The sequence below is a fragment of the Nanorana parkeri genome, unplaced genomic scaffold, assembly GCF_000935625.1.
Source record: "Nanorana parkeri isolate BGI_ZX_2015 unplaced genomic scaffold, ASM93562v1 scaffold645, whole genome shotgun sequence".
NCBI classification, from domain to species: Eukaryota; Metazoa; Chordata; class Amphibia; order Anura; family Dicroglossidae; genus Nanorana; species Nanorana parkeri.
In genome coordinates, this window is record NW_017306913.1 from 402,633 (window position 1) to 414,950 (window position 12,318).

General features: G+C 44.5%; 1 protein-coding gene across 2 annotated transcripts in view; it reads right to left on the minus strand.

The window, feature by feature from the left end:
* Positions 1–8,094: 8,094 nt before the first annotated feature.
* Positions 8,095–12,318, minus strand: part of ITGB1 (integrin subunit beta 1) — a 34,838-nt gene continuing 30,614 nt past the window's right edge. For both annotated transcript variants that reach the window (XM_018563252.1, XM_018563253.1), the window contains exon 16: positions 8,095–8,322. In XM_018563252.1, the coding sequence (XP_018418754.1) occupies positions 8,257–8,322 (66 nt within the window). In that variant the 3' untranslated portion in view covers positions 8,095–8,256. The remainder of the gene's footprint in view (positions 8,323–12,318) is intronic.

Below are 12,318 nucleotides of genomic sequence, written 5' to 3' on the forward strand. Positions count from 1 at the left end.
ATCAGCTGCGTAAACACAGTGCCCTGTAGTTTCTATTGAGGGAAGAAGTAACAGGGGGCTTGGTGGCAAAGCTGACTACTGGAGACGGCACGCTGTGTGTTGGCATGGCATCCTGTAACTCGAAGGAGCAAGGCCACACATGCAAATTGATCACATCAGCATGGATCCGTTTCCATTCTTGGTGTGGTCAGTGTGAAATAGGAAACAAGGGGAACTGGAAGGATTACTGGGTATTTTACAGCAAATAAAGAATGATGAACATAACAGGCTAGATCTACCACAAAGGATATGAATCCACAAACACATATGTCATATTACTTTTTGGGGTAATACACTTATAGCCATTTTACAATGCAGGCATGTAGATGAATGACCAACTGCCTGAGTTTTTAAAACCACTGTGCCTTTGCTGGTCTGGAATGCACAGATACAGTGCGGTTTTGTTCTGCTGGGAGTCAGTAGCATGGGGTTGGAAGTTTCAGTCAATTCTGTGCCATGGAAGTGACATCGAGGGAAAACTTAAAGGAGAACTATGAGGTGAGTGCTTTTCAATGAGACTGTCAATGAGACAATGAGACTGTCACAGGTCGGCTCAATAGATCGGGAGGTGAGCGAACACATACCGGCGTTCGCTCACCTCTCGATCCTGTCACGGCTCTCTGCCGTGACAGGGGAGGGGCTGGATTCCCCCCTCCCGCTCCGATCTGCCAGCGCTGACTGTGCTGGCAGAACGGACGGGGAGGGGGCGGGTACAGCTGGCTCTGCCTCTAGATAGGCAGAGCCAGCTGCCAGTCACGCAGCTGGGCGGATCCAGACCTAATTGTCGGGATCCGCTTCAGCTGCAGCGTCTCAGTATACCGCGAGCAGCAGCTTGCAGTATACTGAGCCTAGGGTGATGGGAGGCCGCTAGTGTGTGTCCTACCGTTACCCTAAGGAGAACTATGGGGAAAAGCCTTAACCCCATAGTTCTCCTTTAATACAAGGTACAAAACTCCAAACCTGACCAATTAAAGTTTACACAGAATACAAATGACCGGTGACAGAGGTCATCCATACAGTAATGGATGGGGGAGAGAGGGCTGCAGAGTAACACTTGCATGTAGTACAGCTAGGAGGCCTAATATCTCCAAGTCCACAAATCTCTCAGCAAATTATACTGACAGACCAACAATGAAGGGAATTTATCAAAACTGGAGCAGACAAAATCTGGAGCAGCTGTGCACGGCAACCAATCAGCTTCTCTCTTTCATTTTCAAACCTTAACTGAACAAACTAAAGAGAGAAGCTGATTGGTTGCCATGGGCAACTCCTTCAGATTTTGTCTGCTTCAGTTTTGATAAATTCCCCACAATGTGTTTTGTGTGTAAAGCCTTTCCCAGGTTTCACATTTCCCATCAACCCTAAAAATGGCTACAGAATCCTCTCAAACATTACATTTGGATTTGCAGTGTCAACAGCTATATTTATAACACAGTGTTGTAGAGTGACCTTTCCAGAAATATTTTGTGGAATGTGTCCCTGGTACCTGCAATAGTATTAGTAGACCAGACCAGCACTAACAAGTTCGGACCTGGCGTACCCCCCAGCTTGCCCTAGCCTTCTAACACATTCACTTGTATTCTGCTTGATATTTGTACAGCAAGAAACTCACATTGGTTTTTCGGACATACGCCAAGGGAATACTATAATGTCCCAAGTTTTCTGGTGAACGGAGAAGAAAGAGGTACATTAGGTAAGTGTGGAACACTTCGGATGGCTGTCCTCTCTCTCTCTATTTGTTTTCCCCTATAAACTCTTCAAATACACAAGTGTATTGTTAAAAAAACCAAAAACATTAACAGACATTAATAACAGATGGAAGCGTATCTCCAGGTAAAAGACAGCCCCCCCAGCACTGCAAGGGTTAACTGCTAGTTGGGCCCCATTCGCACCTATGGTATATCTAAGTGCAGTTAGGGATTCCTGCATTACCGCGATTACCTGCAGCAGGGATCCTTAACCTGCCATTTACAAGAGGCAGCTGTCACCCATTCAAGTTAATGATAGGGTGTCAAACGCGTGATTTGAACGCCAGCACACCGTATGTAATCGTATGTGATATGATTACATGCGGTTTGGATTCAATCACTCTCCCTGGACGCACGCACAATGCGTTCAGGGAGAGGGATTGATTTCCAACCGCATGTAATTGTATCCAGGGGCGTAACTAGAAATCACAGGGCCCTATAGCAAAATGTTGTATGGGGCCCCTTTGATCTCTAGTTACACCCCTTGAGATCCCACACAGCCCACCGGAGGGTGACCCTGCTGAGCCCACCATATACTTTCTAAGGTGGGCTCTGCAGGATCACCCTCAGGTGGGCTGGTCACACTCCTTACCTGTCCGCCTCCTCTTCCTCCCCCGTTACCGCCGCCTCCTCCGATGCCAACCCCGGGCCCCGCCTCCTCCTCCACTGCTGGGTCCAGCCTGCTCCACCGCCGCTGCTGGCTCTCACTGACTCGCTGGCTCTCACCGACTCAGCAGCGGCTGTGGAGAGGAACGCGCCGCTGCACAGATCACTGTCAGTGATCTGAACAGCGGCACATTTCTCTTCCCAGCCGCCATCAATTTGTCACAAGCTTTATAGCAAGGTGCACATGGAAGGGCTTAATACCGTACAACAGCAAAAAGTTACCGCTAAGGTTAAAAGCAGAGGTTTAGATACACGTCTTCTGCAGAATATGTGAAAGGCGCACAGCCGCGACAAGGCACCTCTATATAGTGCGCACCTAACTCTAAACTATGAGAGTCTCCATCTTGGAGCACGTGGCAAACGATTAAATTGGGTGCAGGTTTGTCAGGAGGAAGCGCAACCTCCCTTAAAGGCACAGGTACGCACAAGGGACCCCACACATCACAACGGCAGCTCAGGCCCCCCATGCATCACTGCACCAAAAACACACTGCATGCATAGCACCGTGTCTCCGGATCTGGACCAGAAAAATCATGTGAAGAAGCCCTTAAAGTGTCATTCTGGGATTTACTTTTTTTTTGTTTTTAATTCTCCCTTGTACCCCCCAATAATGGCAATCATGGAAGCCAGATACTAGTGTCAGCACTCTTCTGGTGCTGCAAATGAGGATTGTGGCTCTCCTACAGTGCAGGGATCATGTTGTGTAGTCACCCCTTCCTTTGCCCTCATCCATTCACAAAGCCTTTTATTCACAGCAGTTGTTTAGTTAAATTCCGAGTGTTAAGTGTCTGCAATGGCTGCGTTATATAACACATGATATATTGGGGTCTATTTTATGCTCTAGATCCACCTTATATTTATGGATATAAGCCAATAAAGCGGAAGAACCTGTACAAGATACTAAGGAGGCCTGTTTAATCCAACGCTTCCCAGACATACCGGTCCAGCAGAAGTTATACCCAGCCAATCAATACTCAATAAAACATAAAATAAGCAAACGAGAGGCTATGTTTTATTGAACCAGTTATTACTATGTGAATATTAAATGAGCTGTAATAACTTCTATCCATACAGAATACCCGGAATAACCAAGGTAATGGCAAACAGGTCTTCACCACTTGAAGTCCGCGGTGTTAAACCCCCTTCCCATTGCGGCCATTTTTCAGTCTTGGACCACAACACCACGTGATCCCTATGAAATGGTGTCTTACAGGATAAGGCCTCCAGTTCAGATACTGGTCTCATAGTGGTAAATGGCTTTCGGGTGAAAGTAGAGGAATGTTTCCAATGGGTTCACATGGTGATCTTTGAAGAAGTGCAGGGAGAACCAGATTATTATTATTATACAGGATTTATATAATGCCAACAGTTTGCGCAGCGCTTTACAATATAAAGGAAGACATTACAATCACAATACAATTCAAGACACAATGGTAAGGAGGGCCCTTACAATCTAAAAGGGAGGGGCCAGTGATACATGAGGAGGTAGCTGCGTGGGGATGAATTGTCTGAGAACGTGATGGTTGAGGTGGGATAGGCTTCCCTGAAGAGATACGTCTTAAGGGATCGCCTAAAGGCAGTCAGAGTGGGAGACACGGACAGGTTGGGGTAAAGAGTTCCAAAGGATGGAAGAGACTCTAGTGAAGTCCTGGAGGCAAGCATGGGAGTTGACAAGGGAGCTGGAAAGCAGAAGGTATTTTGAATAGCGGAGGGGACGGTTAGGGTGATACTTTTAGACAAGGTTGGAGATATAGCCGGGGGCAGAGTTGTGGATGGCTTTGTAAGTTGTTAGTATTCAGAATTTTATCCTTCGGGCTATTGGAAGCCAGGGAACATAAATCCCCCCTCCCCCATGTAGAATTCAGTTCCACTTTAAGGCTGCACTCCAGGCACACATTAATGCAGCACTGTTGTAATACATCCTAACTGTATATTTTAAATGTGAGCAGTGTATTTACTTGAATTTAACTTGGTATCAGCCTGTTGTAGACCCTGTACAGCAGAGCTCAGACTAGATGAGGGAGAAGCAGCATAAGGAGCCAATCAGTTCAAAAAGCATGCTTATAAGAGGAGATAGCACAGTGGCAAAGATGAGATCAGCAATCTGCTGATCTGCCTTTTCACGGTTCAGTTGCCGAGTAGGGAAGACCTGTAAGTGTTACTAACTGCAGCATGGAATAATCATGTCTCCCATCCTCTCAGACAGGGCTGTATGGGGTGGCAGAGCAGAGTTAATCTCAGAACTGGGAGGACAGTGGTAGGTAAAACAGCTTCCTTTTCTGCATTATATATATATATATATATATATATATATATATATATGTGCATTTAGCGGTTTGCCTGCAATTCAGCTTTAAGAGTCAGGCCTACAGGAGGATCATCTTTGCTACTATTCTCCCTCATCCTAGCAATGCCGCCTCCTCTGTACTAATGAGACTTTCTGTTCCTTCTCATAATGGAATGTCAGTGAGGAGTGAAGGAGGTGGCTTTGCTGTGATAAGGGATGTGAAGAGGAAGACTGCTATAGAACAGAGGTGTATGTGGCTCTTAAAATGGCCGTATTGAAGCCAAATCTTCTTTTGACCTTACTGCTATGTTGGGTCAGAGGAGGACAATTGCTAATATACTCCCGTGACCCAAAGTCAGCATATAGCTGTTACTACAGGATACATGTGGCAGCCTGATTGACAGCTAGCTCTGCCTCTCTAGAGTCAAAGCCAGCTGTGCCCGCCCCCTCATCTGTCTGTCCCTCCGATGAGTGCTGGAGGAACAGAGAGGAGAATCCCTGTGGGGAGCGGTGACTGTCCCTGCAGGGTGAAGACCGTGAGCTGAGCGATCAGTGGTCACATGATCACTCTGCTCTTAATAAAAGCTGTTGTGTGACACAGTATATGGCTCCAAGTTTTGGGAAGGGTGTATTTTACTCTCCCAATGAGTACAAATGTCCAAGGACCTGTAGCACACCTTACCGGACTTCCCATGTGGAAAAATGGGTGCTCGCAATGACTACGGATGGCGCCGTATCAGGTAAAATGTTGTATAGAAGCGCTTTCGGGGCCGCGCAGGGTCCCCTTCATCAGGCTTAAAGTTCACTTTAAGCCTGATGAAGGGGACCCTGCGCGGCCCCGAAAGCGCTTGTTTCAACTTTAAGTGACTTCGAAAATAAAAATGAAGATTCACTAAAATCTTGACGTATTCTGTCATATTTGGAGTGCTGATGACATCTATACAACATTTTACTCTCCCAATACTTCCCCTTTAAAAATGGAAGATACAAATTCATACTTCTGATACATCGGCCTTCCCCGGGAGTTCAAATCAGACAAGAAAACGACGACCAATGGTCTAAATATGCAAATGTAAAATTGTCCAAAACAATAACCAGGAATGACGGGGAAAGTTTTAAAAGTAGTTTTATTTAATAAATAACTTCAGTTAACAGTTTTGTAAAAAGTGAACACCTGCTAAAATAAAAAGGCACTTAAACAAGATTGTGACAAACATGAAACACAGGCAAAGCAAATGGTCCGAGGCTAAAATACAATGAAAACATATGGCACGCAATGCAGATCTGTGACGAGGCTGCATAACGGTCACAGTGGAAGTTACCCAAGGGGACAATTCTGTACATTTTATGGCTTTGGGTGAAATTCGGATGAAACGCAGAGACGCAGTAAATGATTAGAGACAAGGAAGCACTTGATTTCATAACACACATACTGGGACATGATTTAAGGCCTTTAGACAAATAATGCACTGGGAGATTTTTTTTGGCTGGGTATTATACCGTACGTACACACACCGATGTAGCGACTGCAGGAACCATCGTGCATGGACCAACCTTGGACTCATGGATTAAAAGTTAATAAAAATGATTACCAGCAGCCAGATTCTCTCTAAAGATGGACATACACTATGCCAGTTCTTTATCCAAAATTCGCACAGTGGGTACTGCTGTCGGCACCCTTTCGGCCGGCATCCATCGATCAGCTGATTAAAAGGAGCCAGTCATAAAATGTTCAAATGAAAAGAGCCGGTAGCCAATGAGCAGCCGGCTCTGTGCGGGTAATCTGACAGGTGATTCCTCGATCAGCGATCGTTAGTGTTGTTGGAAGAATCTGTAACATTTTCTTCGTTCAGCTCGCGGGTTAAAAGGAAGAAAATATTACAGTGTATGGCCAGCTTCATTTCAGAGGGAACATGAGTCATCATCTAACTGGTTGTAAATGACAAAACGTTATTCCTTTCATGTGATAGAGGCAATCAATCGTCATTATAACGAATGTACGCCAATGGAAACATGAAAAGTACACACTTCACAAACCGGGCATGAAGGCCACATGACGGACATTTCAGTCCTAAATTGAAGCACCGTGCACACTCCTGACCACACAAATATGTGCATAGCTTTACATACAAGTCTACTTTAAAGTAGAACTGAAGCCAAAATCTTTTCTTAGTGTTGGATAGATACTAGTGTTCTAATTGTTAGAATTTATCAATTCCTGTTCTGATGACAACCCAAAATTCGGGATTTCTTTCACCAGGACAAACGGCGAGAATGAATGCCCAGAGCTACGACACAGCCAGCCATAAAAAGCTGAAAGGTCTTCCAATCCCTCTCCAGTCCATCCAAAACAAAAAGGTTTTGGCTTTAGTTGCACTTTAAATTACACTAACCCATCCCACCCCAGACCTGCCAACTGCTAGATTATAACGCCCCCCAGCTTCTCAATTAGCTAGAGCATTGCTCACATTGTGGCTTTGGTAATACCATCCACGTTTTATAACTCACCTTACAGGCATGGCCAGTGTTACGAATTATGACCGGACACCACTAATAAAGAAGCTACTTGGGACAGGTCTCAGATACCTCGCTAAATAAATCAGCTGGGGTGGGGGGGTCATTGTACAAAGTAGATCAGGGAGCCGAATGAGGGAGGTTAGCGTAGTCTAAGTACACTTGTCCCGTCGCATGCAATACATGCCGACTCGTTCCGACAATGCAATCTGCCCATCTTGCTGATCCCATGGCTTCAATATCGTGTCAGTGACCCTGCATATTTTATTTCTAGGGTCAGCAAGACAAGACAGGCATTAAGCACTTTCAAGAGAAGGGTCAGCATGTCATTTTGATGCAGCTATCAGGGCAACAGGGTTGAAACTGCAGTGCCACCCAAGTGTGGCGTCAGGCAGCAATTCCCTCAGAGCTGGAATTTACCATTTACAGAGGAACATTTATGGCATCCATTAGGCAGGAAATATTTCTCTCACTTACACTTCAATTCATCATCTATTATCTATATATCTAGCTTACAAACCCTAACCTACATTACACCATCCAAAACATGCTGAAGTCTGAGGTATGCATCGCATTATTATTGGCTAGTCTGTAAATTCCAACCCTCATTTTCCCTGTGAAGCAGAATTGTAATACTTGCATTGGCAAACCCTGTAATTACACCCCAAGAACAAAACACCCCCCCAAGAAAAAAGAAGAAGAAGAAGATCTGCTTGCACAGAGGTAGGAGGTCAAAAAGGCACAAAGTGACCTTCCATGACGGTGAACCTCTCTCTGGGATAATTAACAGTCCAATGGCACAAGTTACATTACCTTAAAAACCCGGCATGATTCATTCGGTTATTTTACATAAACTGTACATTGTGAAAATCTGAATGTCAAACACTGTAATGTTTCTGTAAATCGCGCAAGATTTACCCATCAGATATCGGTGGTGGGTACAGAACAAAAAGATTCTACTTTGCATACAGCCTGGCAGTCTGTACACAAATGTCATCACATTCATTTCCCCTCATATTTAGGATTCACCACTGTTGTCACTGCACTCTTGTAGATGGGGTTCTCACCCTGGAAAGAGAGGGAAAGGGGCAAGCATTAGGACCGGGCCTTACTAGAAATATATACAATATAAGCAATAAAACCTGAAATAGAAAAGGGAAGCAGATAAAATCACACCATTTCCATGGAAATACACAAAACAGACATTTATCAAAAACAAAGTTAAAAAGGAAGCTAAACACAAAACTTCACACAGTGCATCACCTCACCTCACCGTGACTGCAAAACATAAGCAAACACAAAGCACTGGCAGAGCTGTTAGAGCCAAACTCCTAAGTGATCCCGATTATAAAAAGGTGCAATACATCTCTGGGCAGTCTAAAGAGGTAAGATGGTCATACACTAATAAAAAGCTAACTTCCCCCATCATGGCCCTTTACCTAAAGTGACACTAAACTCCGGAGTTAAATCTTAAAAATACATTCACGTACATAACTATTAACAAAAATGTATCTTATTTGTGTATCAGGCTGTAGATCCTCAAATCATCTCTGAATTGGCGCAGACACTGCCCTTCCTTCTGGAGGGTGGCTACATTTGTTCCCCATGGTCCCTGTGTGTGTTGTAAAGTAGTCACCGCTCCAAGCTCACTCCCGGGATGGACTACAATCTCATGTTTAGTTTACTCATTTGTATTGAGATTGTAGCCCATTACGGGAGTGAGCTTGGAGGACAGTGTTGTTCATAGTTGAAAGAGAACTATGGGGTAAGTTTTTCTCCCCATAGTTCTCCTCAGGGTCACGGGAGGACATATACTAGGCTTGTCCCATGACCCAAAGCTCAGTATATAGCAGCCTATTGCCTGCGATATACTGAGACCGACGGATCCCGACAATACTGTCGAGATCCGCCCTGCTGCATGAGTGACAGCTGGCTCTGCGTATCTAAAGGCAGAGCCAGCTGTACCCGCCCCATCCGTTCCTCCAGTCAGCGCTGGAGGATCGGATAGGGGGGAATCCCTGCAGGGAGCCGATCGGGAAGTGAGCAAATCGGCTGCATGTTTCTGCTCACTTCCCGATCTATAGAGCCGACTTGTGACAGCTCCCTTGTCACAGGTCGGCTCTAACTATGAGAATGAGTGAAAATCACTCACCTCATAGCTCTCCTTTAAAAAGGTAACCCGAGTTTAGTGTCACTTTAAGGTGTAGGAAACATGCTGGGCCTTGACGAGACAAAAGCCCCTACTGGGCTTTTGTATTCCAACAGCAATGGGTGTGTCAATGTCACATGACCAAAAAGTAACCGGTGGAAGAGCCCCGGGCAGCATTGAGCCTGTGTGACTCTAGTGATTCTGTTGCTGGGGACAACTTACCCGTGTCAGAATCACTAAACCCCTTCTGTCATATCACCAACTCACTTCTAAACCCAGCAAGCCGTTGTTCCATCTCTGCTCTTCGAGCAATCTTAGTTCTTTAATGCAATGAGAGAGCAACTTTCCATTAGAAAAAGTGGCGGCAACATTTCAATGATCCTGACTGACACTGTTGAGATGTTATCAGGGGCCGAATCACCAGTGTGCGATATGGTTTATCCCCCAACCCCCGTCATTGTCACTTTTATTGGGCCGCTGGACCTGCACGTACGCGTGCAGAAATAATTTAAAAAAATTATATATTTATTTATTAAAACAAAAAACATTTGGATAAACACATCTTTCCCCGCCACATTGCTATTTAGTCGCACTTAAACACCCGTGTCAGATAACTGCATCCAGGGAATCGTCACACTGCATCACCCAGCCAACAATGAGAGTTAGAGGCGAGACAAGGAACATGCATGAAAAGCAGCAGAAAGTGGAAAGAAAAGGGAAATACAAACTGAGAATCAGAGAGCGGCTTTGCGTCCATAGTTTGGGTTCTTGAAATTATTAATAGGACTCTTGTAAATAGGATTCTCTTGCTGGAGAAAGGAATCCACAGAGAGAAAGGTTCACACATACAGTCTGATAGAAGTCTGGACAGTGACTGACAAGCAGTGAAATCTGAGGTACATCTAACAGGACAGATTTGTAGAAAGAAATCTCAGGCCTAACGCATCCAAAAAAGGTTTGCCGATACCAGAACCAAGTCAGTCCATCATCTATAAATTGGCGCTCCCCCTACACTGCTGTCCCCATGTATAAGAACAAACCAAATACAGAAGCTCAACACAAATCTTCTGAGAGGACAGAGATCGGGATCCCTCCAGTTATCAGCACTAGAGGAAGGATTAACCATCATCTACTTCCCATTTGCTATATCACATGGACATGTCAATCAATGGACAACTCCACCAAAAGTGCAGATTTGGGAGGGCGCTGGTGGGTTTAATTACCAACTGGGTTTCACATGGGCAACTTTGTAGCAGCAACCTAAATGTTGTCCTCAGCATTTTTATTGTTAGTAAATCTGCAGCTATTAATTGCTAATGATCTGCCAATGAAACCTGCCATAGCAACCCCAGAATTGCTGAATGATGGAAGCGTAATGCTACTTATATAGGAGCGACACATTATCTAATGCAGGGACTAGTGATCATAGCGTACCAGAGACTTCTAGTAGCCGGCAGCAGGACTGTAGCTACCCAGAGTAGTATCTCTTGAGCCATTTATAGATCAGGAGAGAAAGATAAACAGGGTTGTAGCTGCTACAAAGATGGAGTGACATGGGCCGTAGGGATCCTGCAGTGAATAGCTTCACTAGAGACCCCGTCTCCATGCCAAGCAGTAGTGTCACCTGCTACACAAGACATTCTCCATGGGGAATTCTCCGTCAGAAGGAAGATGAACCTCTGTGTAAAATGATGCATCAGTATTCCATAAAGTACTGAAATTCTATGTACAAATAAAAGGTCACATGCCATACAGACTCTTCCCTGGGAAGGGGAACACATACTTGTACAACTTCTAGGAATTTGCAGCAAGTTCACAAATAAAATATTTGGCTTCCATCCCAGAAGACACTACAAGAAACACTTGTGGTAAATCTCTATAAATCCAGCACTGATTTTTTTGTTTCTCCTCTATGACACAGACTCCCCTTCAGATACATGGTTGTCTATGGCACTGGAGATCCCTAGCGTGTCTAAGCAGATGATGTGGAGATGGTCTGGTAACACATTTACATTTGAACAATGTATTCGCTAAAAAATATTGGTCTGTGGATTTTCTTGAATACAAAGAGTAAAACCCTTTACATATTTCCAGAGACAAGAGACAGATATTGCAGATTTATAGCGCATTTCTTGACTGAAAATACATTGATATGATCAAAGAATGTAACCGCACACAGACTGGAAACAATAACAGAAAATGGAGACGATAGGAAGTACTGCAGAGGTGGTTAGAAAAGATGATGTCTGTGATAGATGGAGAATTATTAACAGGATGGAAAAGAAAACATGAGTTGATTACCTGATAACTCTGTTTCCAGGAATCTTCCAGGACAGCCATCGAGATATAGGCTAATTTACAATAATAGAACGTTTGTCTCACTTCTAGTACTTTTTAATTCTAAGAAGAAGTCAGGAAAATTCCTACACATCCCCAGAAAAGCACGCACACGCACACACACACACACACACACACACACACACACACCCAGTACTCATCAGAAAAACACACACACCCAGTACTCATCAGAAAAGCACACACACACACACCCAGTACTCATCAAAAAAGCACACACACACACACACGACATAAAAAACGCAAACTCACAAAAGCACACACACACACACACACAGTACTCATCAGAAAAGCACACACACACACAGTACTCATCAGAAAAGCACACACACACACGACAGTTCCATACACTTCCTCAGTGTGTTCACCAGAAAACCATAAACTAGAGATCCATACACATCCCCCAATGTACTCACCAGAAAAGCAGGCGCGCACACACACACACACACACACGATAATCCCATATACATCCTCAATGTACTCAACAGAAAAGTGCACACACGCAGATAGTTCAATACACATCCCCAGTGTACTCACCTGAAAGCACAAACACAGGATAG